We start from the raw sequence: 25,466 nt of genomic DNA, 5'->3' as shown, positions 1-25,466 counted from the left end.
CACAGTCTGTCCTTCCTTCCTTCCTTCCTTCCTTCCTTCCTTCCTTCCTTCCTTCCTTCCTTCCTTCCTTCCTTCCTTCCTTCCTTTCTCTTCCTTCTCCCTTCTAGCACTGACGATGTTCCCTAGTTGGGTCATGAAACGTCTGCAAGAAAACCACCCAGCTCAGAGGCCACCAAGGACCCCACGGTTCAACCCCGAGCTACAAACATTCCCTTCTGGTGGCATCAGTTATGAGCGAACCCTTTTTAATGTATTCTGCGCCACCTTTGTGGACTTGTAAAAAGAAGGACGAGCCAGCCAGCTGTTGATCACCTTGGCCTATGCAGTGATAGCAGTGTTCCGATATCTCAGGGGCTGCCCCAAAGAAGAGGGAGCCAAGCTATTCTCCAAAGCACCTGAAAGCAGGACAAGAAGCAACGGATGGAAACTAGTCAAGGAGAGAAGCAACCTGGAACTAAGGAGAAACTTCCTGACAGTCAGAACAATTAACCAGTGGAACAACCTGCCTCCAGAAGCGGCGAATGCTCCAACACTGGAAGTTTTTAAGAAGAGACTGGACAGCCATTTGCCTGACATGGTATAAGGTTTCCTGCCTGAGCAGGGGGTTGGACTAGATGACCTCCAAGGTCCCTTCCAACTAATTATTATTATTATTATTATTATTATTATTATTATTATTATTATTATTATTCTCATTATTATTATTATTATTATTATTATTATTATTATTATTATTATTATTATGATGATGATGATGCTCTGAAAATGAAAAATATGCATTACAGATGCACTTGCCTGGCTTCCTGCCCATGAGTGGGGGTCTCCATTGCTGAAATTCATAATCGGCAACCCTCTCCCAGGCCAGCAAATATCGTTTTTCCTCTGTCAGCAGCTCTGGCGAGATCTGGGGCCTGAGCTTTCTTAGCATCTGATGCAGAAGCGCACAAAGAAAAGATCGGCGTGGACCAAATATTGCCGACTCCGGTCAAACGGAATAATTGGGACAGAGGAGAAGCCTCCGTGACGAGTCCTTTATCTTGACCTAATTGCTTGGCTCTTTGTGATGGTCGGAGCAGAGACTGAACCAGGGGTAGGTTAACTATGGTCCCTTAACTATCTTTGGTCTTCAACTCCCACAATTCCTGAGCCAACTATGCCGCCTTTACGACCTGTGGACTTCAACTCCCAGAATTCCTGAGCCAACTATGCAGCCTTTACAACCTGTGGACTTCAACTCCCAGAATTCCGCAGCCAGCAACTACGGCCCCTTCAACAGCTGTGGACTTCAACTCCCAGAATTCATGAGCCAAGTATGGGCCCTTTAGGACCTGTGGACTACAACTCCCAGAACTCCCGAGCCAACTCTGCAGCCTTTATGACCTGTGGACTTCAACTCCCAGAATTCCTCAGGCAGGAACTACGGCCCCTTCAACAGCTGTGGACTTCAACTCCCAGAATTCCTCAGGCAGGAACTACAGCCATTTCAACAGCTGTGGACTTCAACTCCCAGAATTCCTCAGCCAGCAACTACAGCCATTTCAACAGCTGTGGACTTCAACTCCCAGAATTCCGCAGCCAGCAACTACAGCCCCTTCAACAGCTGTGGACTTCAACTCCCAGAATTCATGAGCCAAGTATGGGCCCTTTACGACCTGTGGACTACAACTCCCAGAACTCCCGAGCCAACTATGCAGCCTTTATGACCTGTGGACTTCAACTCCCAGAATTCCTCAGGCAGGAACTACGGCCCCTTCAACAGCTGTGGACTTCAACTCCCCGTCACAAATACGAGTCGGCTGCCGAGTGTCTGGATTTTGATCACGTGACCAATGGGGATGCTGCAATGCTCATTACTGTGAAAAAAGGTCATAAGCCACTTTCTCCCCACTGCCGTTGTAACTCTGAACGGTCACCAAATGAAACGTTGTAAGTCGAGGACTGCCTGTATGTCCTTCAGAAGTCCTGTCTGTTATTACGTTGCTGCTGTGTCTTTCCCTGCAAAACGTTGTGTAAAACTGGGGCAAGCGGCAATTAACAAACCAGAACTCCCGCTATTTTTAATTACCATTTTTGCTTTCGCGGGGCATCAACAGCCTGCCCTGACATTACCAAAGGGAACGCCTACGAGTATTTGATGATTATCTTAAGCGGTGCAATTCTCCAAAGGAGCAGCAATTGGCTCATCCGGGTGACTTTAAAATGAGTGGCCTTCAACTCCCAGAGTTCCACAGCCAGCCAGAATAACGGAGGTCTCAGGGACCTTAGAGGTCATCTAGTCCAACCCCCTGCCGAGGCAGGAAACCCTGTACCATTTCAGACAAATGGCTGTCCAGTCTCTTCTTAAAAACTTGCAGTGTTGGAGCATTGGCCACTTCTGGAGGCAAGGAGTTCCACTGATTCGTTGTTCTCGCTTTCAAGAAATTTCTCCTTAATTCCAGGTTGCTTCTCTCCTTGGTGAGTTTAATAATAAAGTTGGAAGGGACCTTGGAGGTCATCTAGTCCAACCCCCTGCTCATGCAGGAAACCCGGTACCATTTCAGACTAATGGTTGTCCAGTCAATTCTTAAAAACTTCCAGTGTTGGAGCATTCACAACTACTTGAGGCAGGTAGTTCCACTGGTTAATTGTTCTTGCTTTCAAGAAATTCCTCTTTAGTTCCAGGTTGCTTCTCTCCTTGATGAGTTTCCATCCGTTGCTTCTTGCCCGGCCTTCAGGTGCCTTGGAGAAGAGGTGGAACCCCCCCTTCTTTGTGGGAGCCCCTCAAATGTTGGAATACTGCTATCATGTCAACCCCGTTCCTTCTTTTCATTAAACTAGACATAGGTAATAGTTAATAGAACAGATGACAGAATAACAGGGGACCTTGGAGGTCTTCTAGTCCAACCCCCTACTCGAGCAGGAGACCCCTCTCTTATTTCACGCAATTGGCCATCCAACCTTTTCTTAAAACACCTCCAGGGATGCAGCATCCACAACTTCTGGAGGCAAGGAGTCCCACTGGTTAATTGTCCTCACTGTCAGGAAGTTCCTCCTTAGTTCCAGGTTGCTTCTCTCCTTGGTCAGTTTCCATCCATTGCTTCTTGTCTTGCTCTTTGATGCTACGGAGAAGAGGTTGACCCCCAACTCTTTGTGGCAGCCCCTCAAATATTGGAAGATGCTCTCCTGTCCCCCCCTGGGTCACGTGAAGTACTAATACCACTTTACAATGCGTTGGTAAGGCAACACCTAGAATACTGCATCCAGTTTTGGTCACCATGATGTAAAAAAGATGTTGAGACTCTAGAAAGGGTACAGAGAAGAGCAACAAAGATGATTGGGGGTTCTTGTTGTTAGCTGCGAAGTCGTGTCCGACCCATCGCGACCCCATGGACAACGTTCCTCCAGGCCTTCCTGTCCTCCACCATCTTCTGGAGTCCATTTAAGCTCACGCCTCCTGCTTCAGTGACTCCATCCAGCCACCTCCTTCTCTGTCGTCCCCTTCTTCTCTTGCCCTCAGCCTTTCCCAGCATGAGCCTCTTCTCCAGTGAGTCCTTCCTTCTCATTAGGTGGCCAAAGTATTTGAGTTTTAGCTTCAGGATCTGGCCTTCTAAAGAGCAGTCAGGGTTGATCTCCTCTAGGACCGACCGGTTTGATCGCCTTGCAATCCAAGGGACTCGCAGGAGTCTTCTCCAGCACCAGAGTTCAAAGGCTTCAATTCTTTGGCGCTCAGCCTTTCTTATGGTCCAACTTTCACTGCCATACATTGCAACTGGGAAGACCATAGCCTTGACTATACGCACTTTTGTTGGCAGGGTGACGTCTCTGCTTTTTAGTGTGCTGTCTAGATTTGCCATGGCTTTCCTCCCCAGGAGCAAGCGTCTTTTAATTTCTTGCCTGCAGTCCCCATCTGCGGTGATCTTGGAGCCCAGGAAAATAAAATCTGTCACTACCTCCATTTCTTCCCCATCTATTTGCCAGGAATTGAGAGGGCCGGATGCCATGATCTTGGTTTTCTTAATGTTAAGTTTCAACCCAACTTTTGCATTCTCCTTCTTCACTTGCAACAAGAGGCTCTTTAGTTCCTCTTCACTTTCTGCCATTAGAGTGGTATCATCCGCATATCTTAGGTTGTTGATATTTCTTCCGGCAATCTTAATTCCAACTTTTAATTCATCTAGCCCTGCCTTTCTCATGATGTGCTCTGCATATAAGTTAAATAGGCAGGGCGACAGTATACAGCCTTGCCGGACTCCTTTCCCAATTTTGAACCAATCAATGGTTCCGTGTCCAGTTCTCACTGTTGCTTCTTGGCCCGCATATAGGTTTCTCAAGAGACAAATAAGATGGTCTGGTACACCCATCTCTTTAAGAACTTGCCACAGTTTGTTATGATCCACACAATCAAAGGCTTTAGCATAGTCAATGAAGCAAAAGTAGATGTTTTTCTGGAACTCCCTAGCTTTCTCCATGATCCAGCCTATGTTGGCAATTTGATCTCTAGTTCTTCTGCCTCTTCGAAATCCTGCCTGTACTTCTGGTAGTTCTCGATCCACATACTGCTGGAGTCTAGCTTGTAGGATTTTAAGCATAACTTTACTAGCATGTGAAATGAGTGTAATGGTGCGATAGGTTGAACATTCTTTGGCACTGCCTTTCTTTGGAATTGGAATGTAAACTGATCTTTTCCAATCCTGTGGCCACTGTTCAGTTTTCCAAATTTGCTGGCAAATTGAGTGTAGCACTTTTACTGCATCGTCTTTTAAGATTTTGAATAGCTCAGCTGGAATACTGTCACCTCCACTAGCTTTGTTGTTGCTCAGCTTTTCTAAGGCCCACTTCACTTCACATTCTAGGATGCTGGCTGAGGAATTATGGGAGTTGAAATCCATGAGTCATGAAGGGGCCATAGTTCCCCCATGCTGGCTGAGGAATTCTGGGAGATGAAGTCCATGAGTCAAGAAGGGGACAAAGTTTCCTCCATGCTGGCTCAGGAATTCTTGGAGTTGAAGTCCACACGTCATAAAAGAGCCAAGGTTGCCTCCCCCCGGGCTAGAATGTGGAGTGGAGAAAAAGACACACGCACAGACCGACACGCACATTAAAAGCTAGCATTGCAAATTCAACGTGGGTGGAGGCAGAAGACAGAGTGAAATCTTTTATATTCACCATACAACTGTGCCTTTACTTACAAACGTTAACTTGCTGGTGCCAACTTTCCTCAGCAAAATGTCAATTTCTGTATCTTCCACCTCCTTGTCAAGCTGCACAAGATTTCAACCTTACAATGTTCCGTGGAATATTACCTAGGACAGCAAGCAGGCAGAGAGACGGCAGACGCTTCGCCCACTTTTGAGATGAGGGCTATGATGGCAAAACTCTGTAATTTTTGTTTAGTTTTAGGGTTAAAATCAGAAAACTAATTTGTCACAAAAAAGATGTGGAGAGTTTGGAAAAAATTCAGAGAAGAGCAATTAAGATGAGACAAGGCCTGGAGACCAAAGAAGAACGGCTGCAGGACTTGGGTTTGGCCAGTCTAAAGAAAAGAAGAAATAGGGGAGACATGATAGCAGCGTTTCAGTATTTGGGGGTCAGGTTATTCTCCAAGGCACCAGAGGGCAGGACGAGAAACAATGGATGAAAGCTAATCAAGGATAGAAGCAACCTGGAACTAAGGATAAATTTCCTCACAGTGAAAACAATTAACCAGTGGAACAGCTTGCCACCAGAAATCTTGGGCGCTCCATCACTGGGGAGTTTTAAGAAGAGACTAGAGAGTCACTTGTCTGAGATGGTAAAGGTTCTCCTGCTTGAGCAGGGGCTGGACTAGAAGACCTCCAAGGTCCCTTCCAGCTTCTATTCCATTCCATTCGGTATTTCTATTCTGTTCTATTCTTATTCTTATTATATTTTTATACTTTCCTGTTCTGTTCTGTTCTATTCTATTCTATTCTAATTCTATTCTTATTCTTTCCTATTATTTCTATTCTATTCTATTCTTATGCTATTATTTCTATTCTTATTTCTATTCTAATATCTATTCTATTCCAATATCTATTCTATTCTATTCCATTCCATTTTATTCCATCCATTCTATTATTTCTATTCTTAATTCTATTCCAATATCTATTCTATTCCATTCCATTTTATTCCATTCCTTATTTCTATTCTTATTTCTATTCTAATATCTATTCTATTACAATATCTATTCTATTCTATTCCATTCCATTTTATTCCATCCCATTCTATTCTTATTTCTATTCTTAATTCTATTCTAATATCTATTCTATTCCAATATCTATTCTGTTCTATTCCATTCCATTTTATTCCATTCCATTCTATTCTAATATCTATTCTATTCCAATATCTATTCTATTCTATTCTATTGGAGTTTAATTTTTGCCTTCCATGTATTGTGTGAATATGCTCTAGTACCTTTCTGGGTTGGCGTCCCAGTGGGAAAGGGAGGGACAGACACCTTTATGCGTGCATGCACACACACACCAGGGCCTTGAGCATGTGCGCTCCACACATGGGGCTGCTAGCACCGGTGCGCAGCTTGCGGCTCGGCCAGCACCAGCGAGAGACTCATGTCTCGGCTAGCACCGGAGCAAAGACAGTGGATATGCATGCTGCACTGGCCAGCCACTGATGCAGCCCGGTGGCCAACAGGCCACGGCCCGGTAGTGGGCCACAGCGCATGGATTCAGGACCTCTGGTCTACTAAATACACCCAGCTAACACATATCCGTGAAGGAGCAACCAGGCTGCCTTCTTCCCATTAATCTTCCGACTTCGTTAGCATGTGGCACCTCCTCCATTGCCATGACAATCTGCTATTAGATTACTGAAGTCTCCGCAGAGGCAGCTATTTTTAGTTGATTTTCTTCTCCCTTGGAGACCACCGCTGAGTGAAAAGTTCCCTGCAGCCCCTAGGATGGACAAACCCTTAGGACAGGCCCTAATCCATTGACTTCTGCATGGGGAGGGGGGCTTAAGGTGAAGGACTTGCAGCAGTGCAGGGGCATTGTGGGTCTTTTGTCTATGGAGATTCTGGGTCATCCAGGTTACGGCTGTCCCAAAGGTGCTTTTTGCAAAAGGCCACTGGACTTGTGTCTGAAGAGGAATTGAGGAAGCTTCTGGGATGAGAAGTGAAACATCTTCAAGGAAAAAAAGAAAGTGCAGCTGCCTTTTGGAATGGAATGGAATGGAATGGAATAGATTTTAGATGCAGAATCAATTATAGAATCAATTATTCTATTCTATTCTGTATTTCTATTCTATTCTGTAATTCTATTCTATTCTATTCTCTATTCTATTCTATTCTGTATCTCTATTCTGTTCTATTCTTATTCTGTTCTGTATTTCTATTCTATTCTATTCTCTATTCTATTCTATTCTGTTCTCTATTCTGTTCTATTCTTATTCTATTCTGTATTTCTATTCTATTCTCTATTCTCTATTCTGTATCTCTATTCTGTTCTATTCTTATTCTATTCTGTATTTCTATTCTATTCTATTCTATTATTTATTCTATTCTATTCTGTTCTCTATTTCCTATTCTATTCTACTTCTATTCTATTATATTCTATATTTCTATTTTATTCTATTTCTATTTTCAATTCTATTCTATTCTATATTTCTATTCTATTCTGTTCTGTTCTGTTCTGTCCCATTTCTATTTCTATTCCTATTCCTATTCTATTCTATATTTTCTATTATACTCTACTCTATTCTATTCTGCCTTAAATGTTTCAATAATGTCAAACAGGTTCATTGAAGCTAAATTGGATTCTGGTTTGTTTTGTTCCCCCCCTCACCCCCACCAAGCCAGAAGCCTGATAAATCATCTCCAGCCAGAGAGGCATTAAGATTCCGGGCCTGTCTTGGGCGAGAGGAAAAGAGGATGAAAGCCATCAAGAAAACAGAGAAAGGGAAGCAGAAAGGCCTCTGTGCCAATGGAAGTCACGCGTATCCTCCGAATTAATTTGAGAACCTGAAAAAAACACCCTGAAACCTAGGACTTGACATTTTAGCCCCTGTCCGTTATGGGGGACGGGGGGGGTGTGTGTTAAAAAAGAAACCAGGCGATTTTGATTTTCAGGAAGGACTTTATGATATAGAGATACGTTTATAAGCAACATATTTCCAACTGAAGCTTAACGGAAAACATGTATAAATAATTGCACCAAACGCGGAGGAAAGTTGAGTTTCCTACAAATAGGAAAACAGGTAACTCGCTTTCCTTGCAGAACCTGTCTGTGTGTGTGTGTGTGTGAGAGAGAGAGAGAGAGAGAGAGAGACAGACAGACAGAGACAGACAACACTCTGGTAGTTATGGTGGGGAAACCAGCGACAATCTATTGGGTGCAAAATATCGTCCCATCACAGCTTTTGGCGGGGGAGAGGGAAGCAGCCAATTAAGATACAGATAGTCCTCAACCCTGTCAACAAAAGTGCGTATAGTCAAGGCTATGGTCTTCCCAGTTGCAATGTATGGCAGTGAAAGTTGGACCATAAGAAAGGCCGAGCGCCAAAGAATGGAGGCCTTTGAACTCTGGTGCTAGAGGAGACTCCTGCGAGTCCCTTGGACTGCAAAGCCATCAAACCGGTCAATATTAGAGGAGATCAACCCTGACTGCTCTTTAGAAGGCCAGATCCTGAAGCGGAAACTCAAATCCTTTGGCCACCTAATGAGAAGGAAGGACTCACTGGAGAAGAGCCTCATGCTGGGAAAGGTTGAGGGCAAGAGAAGAAGGGGACGACAGAGAATGAGGTGGCTGGATGGAGTCCCTGAAGCAGGAGGCCTGAGCTTAAATGGACTCCAGAAGATGGTAGAGGACAGGAAGGCCTGGAGGAACGTTGTCCATGGGGTCGCGATGGGTCGGACACGACTTCGCAGCTAACAACAACAGTCCTCACAGTAGTCAATTGTAAAAGACAGCTTTACTTGGAACAGCTGAACATTCCTGCCTTGATACCAGATCTAATTACCATCAAAATATGTTGAGACTCTAGAAAGGGTACAGAGAAGAGCAACAAAGATGATCGGAGGGACTGGAGGCTAAAACATATAGGGAACGGTTGCTGGAATTGGGTATGGGTAGTTAACGAAGAGAAGGACGAGGGGAGACATGATAGCCATCTTCCAATATCTCAGGGGCTGCCCCAAAGAAGAGTTAGGGGTCAAGCTATTCTCCAAAGGACCTGAAGGCAGGACAAAAAGCAACGGATGGAAACTGATCAAGGAGAGAAGCAACCTAGAACTAAGGAGAAACTTCCTGACAGTGAGAACAATTAACCCGTGGAACCACCTGCCTCCAGAAGCGGTGAATGCTCCAACACTGGAAGTTTTTAAGATAAGACTGGACAGCCATTTGTCTGAAGCGGTATAGGGTTTCCTGCCTTAGCAGGGGGTTGGACTAGATGACCTCCAAGGTCCCTTCCAACTTCTTCTTCTTCTTCTTCTTCTTCTTCTTCTTCTTCTTCTTCTTCTTCATTATTATTATTATTATTATTATTATTATTATTATTATTATTATTATTATTATCCACATCTGCCTCTCCCAGGTATGTGGGAAGGACTCCAAGAGGACCTGGAACTGTGGGGTCCTTGATGCTCTCTGAGCTTTATGATTTTCTTGCAGACATTTAATTACCTAACTAGGTAGTATCATCACTGCTGGAAAGGAGTGGGGGTTTGCTCCCTGTTTATATACAAATGATTTGCCCCGTCAGGGTTGGTGAAAGTCTCCTTGGCGGTTTCTGGATTAGGTTTTCGTTTATAAAAAAAACGCCTCCACACCATCCTGACAGGAGGAGGAGGACTGCAGAGTCTTGCAGACATTTCATTACCCAGCTACGGATTCCGTAGTTTACTGGTTTCCCGTCGTTAAGACGCGTTGCAGCCTCCCCCCTGGTCACGCGATCAAAATCCAGGCACTCGGCAACTGGCTCATATTTATGACGGTCGCTGCGTCCCGTGTGTGTGTGTGTGTGTGTGTGTGTGTGTGTGTGTGTGTGTCCACCCGCCATCCCCTTTTCGCAACCTTTTGTCCAGCAATGTCAACGGAGAAGCCCGATTCGCTGAAACACCGGGTGACCGATTTAACAGCTGCCGGGATTCTCTTTTAACGCGTAAAATGGAGGCGAAACTCACTTAACGACTGAAAAGAGAACGTGCGGTCGTTAAGTCAAGGAGGACTTGTGCATCCCGCGGAATCCTAAGCTGGGTTTTCCTTCCTTCCTCCTCGCGACGGACACCCCGTTTGAGCCATTCCGGAGAGTCGCGGGCAAGAAGAAGTCTCTCTTTCATCCACCTTATTACCTGGACGGGCGGTCCAGCCCAGTGGGATCTTTCTGACGATCGGTGGTGACAGGTGCGCCAACAGGCAGGCCGATATTTCGTCTCCGGACAAGCCCGCATCTCTTTGGATCAACCCCCCCTCCCCGAGCATCTTTCAGACAACAAAAGGCCTTTTGTTCTCTTTTGCCGTTCAGGTTTTGTCTCCCCCACAAAAGACGAGGATACGAGCAGCTTTAGATTATCTGTATCTCTTTTGTGCCTCTGCCTTTCAGCTCCGTCCGTTCTTAACTTCTCTGTTCCGGGGGGGGATTTCTAACGTTCTTTACATCCCGGCAGTCGAGGAAAAAAAGAAAAGAAAAAAAAAAGATCTAAGGGCGGTGGTGTATTCCGCCGATGCGCTAGTGATGCATTGATGGGCTCCAACGGGAAAGCATCTTAAGTTTCTGCGTCTTTGTCTCGTCCGCTTGGCTTTGTGGGGAGCCTTGTGGAGCGTTCCCGTTATCAGGCTTGCCTTCCCAAATCTCCTTTTCAAGGGTCTTCGTCCCCGAGACCCCCAACCGAGGAAGGGAAGGAAGGCCTCAGCTGGTGGGCACCTTCGTCTTTAAGTGTGCTCTACAAGGAAAGCTCTCAAAAGCCAGCTTAGTCCCAAGAACTTTTAGTAGGCTGGCTGTCCCATCCCTCCATCCCTTCATCCCTGCTCCCTCCATTAACCCATCCCTCCATCCCTATCCTTCCATTCACCCATCCCGCCATCCCTCTTCACACCTTCCATTCACTCATCCATCGCTCTATCTCTCTTCCCTCTGTCCATCCCTCCTTCCATCCATCCCTCTATACCTCCATTCACCCATGCTTCCATTCATCCATTTACTGATCCCTCCATCCCTCCTCGCACCATCTATTCATCTATTCCTCCTTGGTCTCTCCATCCATCCCTCCTTGGTCTCTCCATCCATCCATCCATCCCTCCTTGGTCTCTCCATCCATCCATCCATCCATCCATCCATTCCTCCTTGGTCTCTCCATCCATCCATCCATTCTTCCTTGGTCTCTCCAACCACCCATCCATCCCTCCTTGGTCTCTCCATCCATCCATCCATCCATCGGTTTCTCCATCCATCCATCCATCCACTGGTTTCTCCATCCATCCATCCATCCATCCATTCCTCCTTGGTCTCTCCATCCATCCATCCATTCTTGCTTGGTCTCTCCACCCATCCATCCATCCCTCCTTGGTCTCTCCATCCATTCATCCATCCATCCACTGGTTTCTCCATCCATCCATCCATCTATGCATTCCTCCTTGGTCTCTCCATCCATTGGTTTCTCCATCCATCCATCCATTCCTCCTTGGTTTCTCCATCCACCCATCCATCCATTCCTCCTTGGTCTCTCCACCCATCCATCCATCCCTCCTTGGTCTCTCCATCCATCCATCCATTGGTTTCTCCATCCATCCATCCATCCATTCCTCCTTGGTCTCTCCATCCATCCATCCATCCATCCATTCCTCCTTGGTCATCCATCCATCCATCCATTCCTCCTTGGTCTCTCCATCCATCCTTCCTTCCATTCACCCATTCCCCCATTCCTCTTTGCACCCTCCATTCATTCATCCATCCATCCATCCATCCATCCATCTCTCCATTTCTATTCCCTCTGTCCGTCCCTCCTTCCATCCATCCATTTACATATCCATTCCTCCTTGGTCTCTCCGTCCCTCCCTCCCTCCTTCCATCCATTTACTCCATTCCTCCATCCATCTCTCTGTCCACCATTCTGAACTCTCTTCACCTCTTCTCATCCTGTTTTGGAGGGCAAGAAAAGAAAGACTTCATTCTAAACCAAGGCAACCAGCAGATGGAAAGCGGGGAGAGGGAAGGGGCTCTCCTACCCAAACGCCCCCCCCCGTCTGAAGGCACCCCTTGTCCTTTTTTTTCCTCTCTCCCTCTTGAATTTTGCATTTCCCCCCCCCCTCCAGGAGGGTGAATTCTGTTGCCAAGCAGCTGAGAATAAAAACACTCCAGCCACCTGGAAACGGGGACCAGTCAAGCTTATAAAGAGTCGAATTCAGACTAATCCTACTCAATTGCTTGCGAGAGAGATTCCTTAGAATTCAGCCCGCTGGATAAAGAGGACTTTTCTTCCTAAGTCCGCTTTCCAGTTGAATTGATTATAGGCCATCCAGTTGCTGTTGACTCTTGGCGGCCACACAGGTCGCTCTTCTGCGGCTGGGTCCTTCGGGCCTCCCAACGGAACAGCTGAACAACTGAATCCATCACCCTTGTATCACCCTCCTCTGCCTTTTCCTCCGCCATTCCAGCATTTATTTCCAGTTTAACCCAGATTTATCTTAAAAAAAATAGATTTATGCAAGGTACAGCGAATGACAGAATCCGGGGGCTGGAAGGGGCCCTGGAGGTCGTCTAGTCCAACCCCCGGGCCGAGACAGGAGTCCTTACACCATCCCAAGACAAGGTTGTCCAATCTTGCCTCGAAAGACCCCTGCGATGGAGAGAAGCCACCGCGGCAAGAGGCGAACTATTCCAATAACGAATCAGGAAATTCCTCATTTCCACCTTGACGGTTCCTCTGAGGAGGTCCCACCCGTGTCTTCTTGTCCTCTCTGGAGAATAAATGAATTGGAAGAGGCTATCATGTCACCCCTACGACTTCTCTTCGTTAGGCGACACGTGCCGAGTTCCCCCAACCGTTTTATCACACAGTTTAGCAACTTTGTGGCTCTTCTCTGTAGAGTGGGACAACTCCGCCACGGCCAAATCGGGGCGGCCAATTCGCAAGGGCCAACTCGTGGCCGGACAACTCACCGTGGCCAATTCACCGTGACCCAACTCGCTGGGACCAACTGGCCGTGGCCAACTCACCGCGGCAAACTCGGTGCAGCCAAATCCTGGCAGGACCATTCATTGTGGCCAACTCGGTGTGGCCAACTTGTGGCAGGAGAACTCCCCATGACCAACTCCCCAGGGCCAAATCGTGGCAGGACAACTCACTGCAGTCAACTCACCGGGGCCAACTCGCCACAGCCAACTCGTGGCAGGAGAACTCACTGTGACCAACTCCTTAGTTCCAGGTTGCTTCTCTCTTTGGTTAGTTTCCATCCGTTGCTTCTTGTCCTGCCTTCAGGGGCTTTGGAAGATAGCTTGACTCCCTCTTCTTTGGGGCAGCCCCTGAGAGACTGGAAGGCTGCCATCATGTCCCCCTCGTCTTTCTGTTCATTAAACTAGACATTCCCAATTCCAGCAACCGTTCTTTGTATGTTTTAGCCTCCAGTCCTCTGATCATCTTCGTTGCTCTCCTCTGCACTCTCAGCATGTTTTTTACATCGTAGCGACCAAAACTGGATATTTTTTAAGTCTGGTCTTAGTAGCGGAGTCCGTTTAGGGACTGATCAAAGTTACAACGGCACTGAAAAAAGTGACTTAGGACCGTTTCACACGCTGTTGCAGCATCCTCAGGGTCAGGTGATCAAAACTGGGACCCTTGGTAACTGACTCATATTTATGACGGTGGCAGGGTCCCCGCGGTCATGTGATCAAAATTCAGATGCTTGGAAACTGACATGCACTTATGACAGTTGCAGAGTCCCGGCGTCACGCGATCCCCTTTTTGCGACCTTCTGACAAGCAAAGTCAATGGGGCAAGCCGGATTCGCTTAACAACGGTTTGACTAGCTTAACAATGGCAACGATTCGCTTAACGACGGGTGGCAAAACAAGGTCGTAAAATAGGGCAAAGTTCACTGAACGAACGTCTCACTTAGCAATGGAAATCTTGGGTACAATTGTGGTCGTTAAGCCGAGGACTTACCTGTATACATTTCATTGTTTTAATGTTTGTTTGTTTTTTAAAATGTTTTTATGCCGCAAGCTGCCCAGAATCCTTTGACCCAAGTTGGGTGGCAAATAAATTTCCTAATAAATAAAAATTCCGATTGTGGCCATCTCGCTTTTCCGAGGGCATCAAGGGTGTATTTTCTCAATGGCAAGGAAAAAAAATAGGAAAGTATTTATGGGTAAAGAATTCCAAATTCCTTCCGTTGATTCCCCACCCCACCCCAGAATCGTTTAATTAATATCAACGCTCGGCAGTAAAGGAGAACAGACCGGATTGTGGCTTTTACTCAAAGAGCTAAATTATATTACAGAGGCCCCGGGGAGCCTATGAGTGTGACATTTGTCCTTTGGCTCTCCGGAAATTCACGGCAATAGGATTAGGGCCCGAAACGGTTCATATTCCACAGAGACTTGGCTGAAAGAGATGGCAGAAAGGGAGAGAGGGGGGAGAGAGGAATTAACACCCCAGACCCCAGAGCTGAGCTTCAAGCTAGCCGGGCGCCAGAGACTCCTAAGGCGGGCATCGCATTTTTGAATGAGGTGGAAAGCCTTGAGGGCAGCTGAGCGGATATGAAACACAGGATGAGAATCTAGGTCCGCGTGGAAGTACAGGGGGGCATGGACAGTTTTGATGTTTATAAAAGTTCTCAACGTTTGTCTTAAGAGCCAATTCATTTTCAACCCATTTTCAGTTTTCACCTTTGAAGACTCGTCTTTTTTAAAAAAAAATAACACGTCTGTTTCTATCTATCATCTATATCATCTGTCTGTCTATCTATCTATCTATCTATCTATCTATCTATCTATCTATCTATCTATCTATCATCTATATCATCTGTCTATCTATCTATCTATCTATCTATCAATCATTTATCTATCTATCCATCATCTACCTATATCTATCTATCTATCCATCATCTTTATCTAAGCATCAATTATCTATCTGTCTATCAATCAATCATCTATCATCTCTGTCTGCCTGCCTGCCTGTCTCCCTCTTTCTTTCTCTCTGTCTGTCTGTCTATCTCTCTGTCTGTCAGTCATCTATCTTATCCATCATCTACCTATCTCTATTATCTATCATCTATTTACCCATCTATCATCTATTTATCTATCCATCTATTTATCTATATATCTGTCTATATCTATCTTTATCTATCATCTATCTAATGCATACACACACACACACACACAAACACACGCACGTTAAATGTTTGTTAAGCATTCAGAATACACTTGCTTGGTCCCAGACACGGGACAAATTTTATTTCCTGTTTCAGCCTAGCCCAAGGCCATCTTACAGGCAGTAGCCACAGGAGTGGCAGCTCATATTTGTGTAAATTTTTTGGCTTGCTAACAAAGAATAAAGATTTGTCCCGTGTCTGGGACCAAGCAAGTGTATTCTGAATGCTTAACAAACATTTAACACATATCTCCCTTGCTTCTCAGCTAACAAAGAGAGAGAGAGCGCCTGTGGCCTAGGGGTTAAAACAACTGCTTAAGACGCAGTTGGCCCAGGTTCGAATCTCAGAAGGCTATGACTGACTGATGAGAACAAATAAGTTTGAAATGATCATTATCGGTCTCCCTTTATTCTTTGTTAGCAAGCCAAAAAATTTACACACACACACACACACACACACACACACACACACACACACACACACACACGAGTCCAGAGTCCAGTGCTTTGTGTGTAAAAGAAAAAGGTGCCGGAACTCACACATGCCATACAACCCGCCTTGCGTACCCTACAAAGTTCCATCCAATTCATATCATCTATTCATTCTGTATCTTTATGTCTCTGTATTCATCTATGTACCCACATCTATCGATATTAATTCATTCACTATCTGTCTACCTGTCTCTCTTATCTGTCTTTCTAACTGTAGACTTTGAACAGTCACTAAACGAACGGATGTAACTTGAGGAATGCCTAGAGCGCACCATTCACTGAAGACTGGTAAAGGCAAGAAAATGGGTCAGGATGCGGTGGAGACATTTCTTTCTCTCTGAAGATTCTTTCTCTTTTTCAGCGCGAAAGTCAAGGAGACAATACTATTCAAAGCCACCTCTGTCCATACTAAACCCACATACAAAAGTTCAAGCTTTTCTGTCTTACAAATTAAAATACGTGGCCTCTGCTCTTTCATTCTTTTATCGTCATGTGCTCATCTCCACTGCTGGAACATTCGCGGCTTATTCCGGTCTATCACACCGCTCCCTCCGTCTGTGTAATTCCTCTGGATCACAAACTAAAACTCTTTTCAAAACAGGCCTTGGTTCTGCAACCCACATGAATAAATCCCTTCCAAGATTTACCTCGTTTATTGAGCAAATCAAGGTCCTGGGTGCTCTCTGAGCTGGGTGGTTTCCTTGCAGACCTTTCGTGACCCAACAAGGGAATATCATCAGTGCTCGAAGGAAGGTGGGGTGTGAGGAGGAGGAGGAGTGTGGGGTCCTTGGTGCTCTCTGAGCTGGGTGGTTTTCTTCCAGATGTTTCGTGACCCAACTAGGGAACATCATTAGTGCTAGAAGGGGGGTGGGGGTGGGAAGGAGGAGGAGGAGGAGGAGGAGGAGGACGACGACAACGACAACTGCGGGGTCCTTGCTGGTCTCTGAGCTTGGCTGTTTTCTTGCAGACATTTCATGACCCAACTGGGTCACATCATCAGTGTAGAAGGGAGGTGGGGTGTGAGGAGGAGGAGGAGGACTGTGGGGTCCTTGGTGCTCTCTGAGCTGGGTGGTTTCCTTGCAGACCTTTCGTGACCCAACTAGGGAATATCATCAGTGCTCGAAGGAAGGTGGGATTTGGGGAGGAGGAGGAGGAAGAGGAGGACTGTGGGGTCCTTGGTACTCTCTGAGCTGGGTTGTTTTCTTGCAGACATTTCGTGGCCTAACTGGGTCACATCATCAGTGTAGAAGGGAGGGGAGTTTGCGAGGAGGAGGAGGAGGAGGACTGTGGGGTCCTTGGTGCTCTCTGAGCTTGGCTGTTTTCTTGCAGACGTTTCATGACCCAACTAGGGAACATCATCAGTGCTAGAAGGGGCGTGTGTGGGGAGGAGGAGGAGGAGTACTAGAAAAGAGTGGTGTTTGTGGAGAGGAGGGAGGGAGGAGGAGGGGGGAGGAACAGAGGAGGAAGAGGACTGTGGGGTCTTTGGTGCTCTCCGAGTTTGGCAGTTCCCTTGCAGACGTTTCATGACCCAACTAGGGAATATCATCATGCTAGAAGGAGGGGTTGGGGGTGGGAAGGAGGAGGAGGAGGAGGAGTGCTGGGAAAGAGTGGGGTTTGTGGAGAGAAGGAGAGGGAAGGAGGAGGGGAGGAGGAGGAGAACTGTGGGGTCCTTGGTGCTCTCCGAGTTTTAGTTCTCTTGCAGACGTTTCATCACCCAACTAGAGAACATCATCACTGCTAGAAGGGTGTGTGTGTGTGTGTAGGTAGGAGGATGACAACGACAACTATGGGGTCCTCGGTGCTCTCTGAGATTGGTGGTTTTCCTGCGGTTGTCGGCTCTCTCACAAAGACAGAAGCGGGGGGCGGGGGGGGGAAACCCTGGAGCACGCCTACATCACGTGATGTGTAATTTTTTATAAATCATTTATAAATCATTTTACCTGTGTAGGCGACGTTCTTAGGATTGCCATACGGAGCCCCGGGCTGAACGGGGCTATAAACGGGATTCATCGTCAAGGATGTGAAAAATCTGGAAAAACAGAACAAAAAAAAACAAAAACATTGGAGCGTTCACAAAGCATGCGTGGGAAAAAACATTTATACCAGGGGTAGGCAACCTCGGCTCATTTATGACTCATGGACTTCAACTCCCAGAATTCCTGAGTCAGCCTGGCTCAGCTTGGAAACTTCTCACTTTCCCCTCAGCACGGCTGGCTCAGGAATTCTGGGAGTTGAAGTCCACGAGTCATAAAGCAGCCTAGGCCTAAATCAGGGCTAGGCAACCTTGGCTCTTTTGTGACTTGTGGACTTCAACTCCCAGAATTCCTGAGCCAGCCTGGCTCAGCTTGGAAACCTCTCACTTTCCCCTCAGCATGGCTGACTCAGGAATTCTGGGAGTTGAAGTCCACGAGTCATAAAAGAGCCGAGGTTGCCTACCCTTGGTTTATATACCAACGCTGAGGGAAATTTTTTTAAAAAAATAATTAAAATCTCGGTACTAGACAAACCCGACTGAAGTGGGTCTGCTCACTTCTTACTCATTCAGCCCTTTGGGGAGAAGCAAAGGGGAGCGAGGCTGTTTTGGGGGGGAGGGGTCTAATTCAAACCCTTCCCTCTCTTTTTCTCTACATATAGACCACACAACTTACAAACCGTTCAACTTAGTAACTGTTCAAAGTTACTGCAGCATTGGAAAAAAAAGGGATTTGTGAGCGTTTGTCTCACTCACAACCAGAACAGAACAGAATACCAGAGATGGAAGGGACCTTAAAGGTCATCTAGTCCAACCCCCTGCTCAGGCAGGAAGCCTACTAACTAGATGATCCTTGTGCTTCCTTGCACAGGTGGGTGTAAGGACTTCCAACCACTCCTTTCGGGATTGTTTGAAGTTACCACAGCACTGGATTAAGGGACTGCTTTTCACCACGCTTTCATGACCACTGCAGCATCCCCAGGGTCAGGTGATCAAAATTCGGACACTTGGAGCAACTGACTCGTATTTATGACGGTCGCAGCGTCCCGGGGGATCACGTGATCCCCTTTGGCGACCTTCTGACAAGCAAAGTCAATGCGGGAAGCCAGATTCACTTAATAGCCGTGTTACTGACTTAACAACTGCAGTGCTTCACTTAACAACAATGGCAAGAAAGGTCCTTTAAAATGGGGCAAATCTCGCTTGGCCCCTGCTTCGCTTAGCGACAGAAATTTTAGGCTTCATTGTGGTCGTAGGTCAAGGACTTAACTGTAAAACCACGATTCTCTCCGATTGTGTATTCTTACAATCTGTTCCGACCACCGGTCCTCCTGGGAACGCAGGACGAATATTCAATTTAAAAAAAATTTCATTTCCATAAAGTAGGCCGTAATTTTTCAACTTATCTAACAGACTTTCACACTCTGTACAGTTCTGATAAAAGCTATTGACTAGTTATTCCCATCAGGCTTTCTTGGTACTGTTGCTAAAAAGAATTCCGGGATTTTCCATCTCTACACATCTAGACGCCCGAGTAAAAAAGAAGACTGTTGTGTGTAACATTGATGGCTGGTCTTGGATTATATTAAGCAAATAACGTTTTATTGCAAGTATATTGCATCCTGCCCAATTTTCTGTCTCTTATGGGAAATGTCAGCCACTCAAGCCACTAAATAGGTATGATCTGTGGCTCAATTGGTTGACAAAGGTATATTGAGAGGGACCTTGGAGTCCTAGTGGACAATCCCTTAAATAGGAGCCAGCCGTGTGCTGCAGCTGCCCAAAAAGCCAACACAGTGCTGGGCTGCATTAACAGAGGGATAGAATCGAGATCACGTGAAGTGTTAATACCACTTTACAAGGCCTTGGTAAGGCCACACATGGAATGTTGCATTCAGTTTTGGTCGCCACGATGTTAAAAAGATGTCGAGACTCTAGAAAGAGTGCAGAGAAGAGCAACAAAGATGATTGGGGGACTGGAGGCTAAAACATATGAAGAACGGTTGCTGGAATTGGCTATGTCTAGTTTAATGAAGAGAAGGACGAGGGGGAAATGATAGCAGCCTTCCAGTATCTCAGGGGCTGCCCCAAAGAAGAGGGAGTCAAGCTATTCTCCAAAGCCCCTGAAGGCAGGACAAGAAGCCACGGATGGAAACTAGTCAAGGAGAGAAGCAACCAAGAATTAAGGAGAAACTTCCTGACAGTGAGAACAATTAACCAGTGGAACAACCTAACTCCAGAAGCGGTGAATATAAGGCGGGACTAGAACTCACCGTCTCCTGGTGATTGGCCCAAAGTCACCCAGCTGGCTTTCATGCCTAAGGCAGAACTAGAACTCACCATCTCCTAGTGAATGGCCAGAATCACCCAACTGGCTTTCATGCCTAAAGCGGAACTAGAACTCACTGTCTCCTGGTGATTGGCCCAAAGTCACCCAGCTGGCTTTCATGCCTAAGGCAGAACTAGAACTCACCATCTCCTAGTGAATGGCTAGAATCACCCAACTGGCTTTCATGCCTAAAGCGGAACTAGAACTCACTGTCTCCTCCTGATTGGTCCAGAGTCACCCAGCTGGTTTTCTGGCCTGAGGCAGGACTAGAATTCACTGTCTCCTGGTGATTGGCCCAGTCACCCTGCCGGCTTTCATGCCTAAGGCGGAACTAGAACTCACCGTCTCCTGGTGATTGGCCCAAAGTCACTCAGCTGGCTTTCATGCCTAAGGCGGAACTAGAACTCTCTGTCTCCTGGTGATTGGCCCAAAGTCACTCAGCTGGCTTTCATGCCTAAGGCGGAACTTGAACTCTCTGTCTCCTGGTGATTGGCTCAAAGTCACCCAGCTGGCTTTCATGCCTAAGGCGGGACTCGAAGTCAATTTGTCGTGAAGAACCGTGAAGTTGACCATATCCCAGCGTGAACACCTTCCATTCTTTTAACTGAACTTCAGAGTCTTATTATTAAAGGCCCAGAGCAGTTCAGAGCCTGTCAGGAAATGACTGACAGTTTTCTGAATTAAACTAATGACATTTCAGAATTAAATGTATTCTGAATTAAACTAATGACATTTCAAACCAATTTTAAGAATGCCGAATGGAAACCTGATTCCCACAGGACCGGACGTGAGCTTCTACTCCGATCCATCTCCATCCTTACTTATTATTATTATTCACGCAATCCGTAGGGTCCTCCATCTCTGCAGGGTGAAAACTCAATTGCAAGTAAGGAGTAATAAATACAGGAGGTCCTCCCACTTGCAAACCACTCCTTTAGTGACGTTCAAAGTTACAACAGCACTGGGAAAAGTGACTTATGACCAGGTTGCACACATATGACCACTGCAGCATCTTTCCTTCCCCCCCCCCCGTGGTCACATGATCAAACTTCAGCGGCTTGGCAACTGGCATGTACTTACGCCTGGTTGCAGCGCCTCAACGTCTGGGGAATGTCATTTACTACCTTCCTAAGGAAAAGCTGACAAGCAAAGTCGATGGGGGAAAGCAGAGACCCTTATTAAGCGGGTTTTGCCCCAGTTTATGACCTTCCTTGCCACGGTCGTTAAGTGAATCACTGCAGTTAGTTAGTCACCAGGAGACGGTGAGTTCTAGTCCCGCCTTAGGCATGAAAGCCAGTTGGACGACTTTGGGCCAATCACCAGGAGACGGTGAGTTCTAGTCCTGCCTTAGACATGAAAGCCAGCTGGGTGACTTTAGGCCAATCACCAGGAGACGGTGAGTTCTAGTCCCGCCTTAGACATGAAAGCCAACCAGGTGACTTCGATCAATCACCAGGAGACTGAGTTCTAGTTCTGCCTTAGACATGAAAACCAGCTGGGTGACTTTGGGCCAATCACCAGGAGACGGTGAGTTCTAATCCCGCCTTAGACATGAAAGCCAGCTGGGTGACTTTGGGCCAATCACCAGGAGACGGTGAATTCTCGTCCCGCCTTAGCCATGAAAGCCGGCAGATTAAAAAACCATCATATTATCAACCTAATACAGCTATTTCTCTTTTTTAAAAAAATAGTTCCACAGGGCCGAAGTCTTTTTCTCACCCACCTCTCCTTTCCTATCTCTGCCCCCTCACCCCACCCCCACCCCCACCCCAAAAAACCCTCACAAAACAAAGAGTTGATTGTCCTGATTAAAGTCTTCGCTGGAGCCCAGCTTGCCGACTACAACTTCCGACTTTGCTTAGCTAAAAACTGCACCGATTTTACATGACTTTCAGCGTCTTTCCTGGCGCAGCTTCGTTGTCTTAAAAAGGAAAGGAGTAATAATTGAAAAGCGTCCTCTTTGATGTCTCTCGAGGGCCTTGCAAGATGCCAGAGAGAAGACGAAGGGAAAAATCATTCCTTACCCCGTTTCAAAGGCGGGGTGGCATCCCATCCCAAGCGTATCCCCAAGGATGCTCCGTTCCTTGAGGACAAGATAGCCACACACACCCCCCACACACACACACATGCAGACATTCAGATGCCTCTTAATTAGCACCCCAGGGAAAACAATCCAAGCTCCAGTAGTAGTAGCCCTCCCAACTCATTGTTAATCCGAAGAGGTGATGCTTTTTCAGCACACCAGCCCCAACCACGGCTGTCTCTGACGACAGCCGAATAACGTGGCTGGCTCGGCAGAAGGCCCCAAATCACTGTCAACTCCAAGCACTTAAGACCATCCCGGTGCTTGACACGAGACCCTCAAGCCAGGATCCATAGCTGGGTTACAGAGAAGTTCCTGAAAGGCAGCAGCCCTCCGAAGGCTGTACGAAGAAGCCGGCCTCCGTTGACCCGGAAGGAGGAGAAGGAGAAAGCTGAAGACAACCAGGAAGGAATGGCATGAGGTCCTTGGTGCCGTCAGAGCTAGGTTCTTCTCTGGCAGGTGTTTTATGACCCAACTAGGGACCTTCATCAGTGTTAGAAGGAAGTGGAGTTGGAGGAGGAGGAGGAGGAGGACAGTGGGGTCCTTGGTGCTCTCTGAGATGGGTGGTTTTCTTGCAGACCTCTCATGACCCAACTAGGGAACATCATCAGTGCTAGAAGGGAGTGGGGTTAATGGAGAGGACAAGGGGGAAGAAGAGGAGAGGGGGGACTTTGGGGTCCTTGGAGCTGGGTCCTTGTCTTGCAGATGTTTTATGACCCCACTAGGGAACATCATCAGTGCTAGATTTTGAGGAGGTGGTGGTGTTGGAAAAGGAACAGTAGAAGTAGTAGTAGGAGGAGGACGACAACAACAACAACTACGGGATCCTTGTGGACTTTAACTCCCAGAATTCCTGAGGCAGCATGGGGGAAATTTTGGCCCCTTCATGACTCGTGGACTTCAACTCCCAGAATTCCTCAGCCAGCATGGGGGAACTATGGCCCCTTCATGACTCGTGGACTTCAACTCCCAGAATTCCTGAGCCAGCATGGGGGAACTATGGCCCCTTCATGACTCGTGGACTTCAACTCCCAGAAGTCCTCAGCCAGCATGGGGGAACTATGGCCCCTTCATGACTCGTGGACTTCAACTCCCAGAATTCCTCAGCCAGCGTGGGGGAACTATGGCCCCTTCATGACTCGTGGATTTCAACTCCCAGAATTCCTCAGCCAGCGTGGGAGAACTATGGCCCCTTCGTGACTCGTGGATTTCAACTCCCAGAATTCCTTAGCCAGCATGGGGGAACTATGGCCCCTTCATGACTGGTGGACTTCAACTCCCAGAATTCCTGAGCCAGCATGGGGGAACTATGGCCCCTTCATAACTCGTGGACTTCAACTCCCAGAATTCCTGAGCCAGCATGGGGGAGCTGTGGCCCCTTCATGACTCGTGGACTTTAACTCCCAGAAGTCCTCAGCCAGCATGGGGGAACTATGGCCCCTTCATGACTGGTGGACTTCAACTCCCAGAATTCCTGAGCCAGCCATGCTCAGACGTCCATGCTGTCTCAGGAATTCTGGGAGTCGAAGTCCACAGGTTGTAAAGGGGCCATAGCTGCTTCCGACAAGCAAAGTCACTGGTGATGCCAGGTTCACTTTAAGAACCGGCTTACTAACTTAGCAACTGCAGCGATTCACTTAATGACAGTGGCGGGAAAGGTCGTAAAATGGGGCAAAAGTCACCGAGCATCCGAAATTTTGGGCTCAATTGTGATCAACAGCAGACGGGAGTACTACCTGTGCAATAAATCTAATAAAACCATCCAGTTGGGTCCATAAGCTTCGTAATCGAAAAGAAATGTGAAGATGGGCTGTAGGGACTTCATGTCTACACGGCTGATGCTCCGGAAGAATTCACAAATGACACGGTATGTGACCGAATGTTCCCTTTTGTCTTGACGGCGTCTCCAGCTTCAGCAACCGATTGGCCCCCTCAGGCATTAAATTTCAGCCGATTCCCCCCCACCCAAGTTTAAATTAAAGCCTGCCAAGAAAAAGGTGAAGTCTTAATTTGCCTCCCACTAAACAGTAAGCCTTGTTCTTTGACCCACAGCATTAATAGGGCATGTCTGTAAATGGAAGTTAAATCACAATAATTTGTAGGAGGTCCCAAGCCATCAGCTTGCATGACAATGTGGCTGTTACAAAGAACGGCGATGCCACGCCGAGGGAAAAACTTGGATTTCACGGCAATTTTTAAATAGGTACCGCCGCGAAGGAGCCCCCAAATTTCTGTTGCGAAGCGGAGACATTTGCTAAGTGGATTTCGCCCCGTTTTACGACCTTCCTTGCCATCGTTGTTAAGCGAATCGCGGCAGATGTTAAGCTAGGAACACGGATGTTCAGGGAATCCGTCTTCCCCCGCTGACCTCGCTTGTCGGAAGGCCGCAGAAGGGGATCACACGACCTTGGGACATAAATAGGAACCGGTTGCCAAGCATCTGAATTTTCATCACGTGACCCCGGGGAAGCTGGTCGTAAGTGTGAAAAACTATTGTAATTAAGAGGCTGGTGTTGCAGATGAAAACATGCCAAATTAATTTAATTTACTAAGGCAGAGTGTGATAGGTTAGATCACAGGTACCTTCTATAATTCAACATCCCTGTGCGACTCGAGTATCTTCTGCACAACATGTTCAACCAACAGAACTGTCGAGAGGTTGACAACTGACAACACACACACTTTGCAGCACAAAAAAATGGCCGTGCTGCAGCGGAAAAAGCAGTAAATTACACATCAGAAGCAGAAGGAGCTTAAAGGAACCTGGAAAAGCAAAGACCTTTTTTATGTTCCTGTAAGCCAGCGGTAGGCAACCTTGGCTCTTTTATGACTCATGGACTTCAACTCCCAGAATTCCTGAGCCAACATGGAGGAACTATGGCCCCTTCATGACTTGTGGACTTCAACTCCCAGAATTCCTGAGCCAGCATGGCTCAGCTTGGAAGCTCTTCTTTCCCCCTCAGCATGGCCCCCTCAGGAATTCTGGGAGTTGAAGTCCACGAGTCATAAAAGAGCCAAGGTTGTCTACGCCTGCTGTAAGCCAGGGGTGGGGAACGATGGTCCCACTACCAGTATGACTCGTGGACTTCAAATCCCAGAATCCCCGAGCCAGCTTGGTCCCTGCTTTGGAGGCGAGCCTCACCATCTCTCCACCTTTCAGGTCGGGCATCTGTGCCCCTCCCTCTGGTCCTTTGGTTCCTGTCTTTGACCACCTATTAACCTCCCCCCCCGTCCTTCGTTTTGCCATTACTGTGTTATTTAAAGGGGG

The 25,466-nt window shown here is 47.0% G+C and overlaps 1 protein-coding gene across 1 annotated transcript in view; it reads right to left on the bottom strand.

The window, feature by feature from the left end:
- FAM168A (family with sequence similarity 168 member A) overlaps positions 1–25,466 on the bottom strand; it is a 68,014-nt gene that overhangs the window by 16,945 nt on the left and 25,603 nt on the right. The window contains exon 2 of the mRNA XM_083362201.1: positions 17,755–17,843. Within this exon, the coding sequence (XP_083218327.1) occupies positions 17,755–17,824 (70 nt within the window). The 5' untranslated portion in view covers positions 17,825–17,843. The remainder of the gene's footprint in view (positions 1–17,754; positions 17,844–25,466) is intronic.

The sequence above is a fragment of the Vipera ursinii genome (genome assembly GCF_947247035.1).
Source record: "Vipera ursinii genome assembly, chromosome: 4".
Taxonomy (NCBI): domain Eukaryota; kingdom Metazoa; phylum Chordata; class Lepidosauria; order Squamata; family Viperidae; genus Vipera; species Vipera ursinii.
The sequence above is the reverse complement of the archived record's forward strand: the minus strand, read 5'-3'. Positions and strand labels throughout refer to the sequence as shown.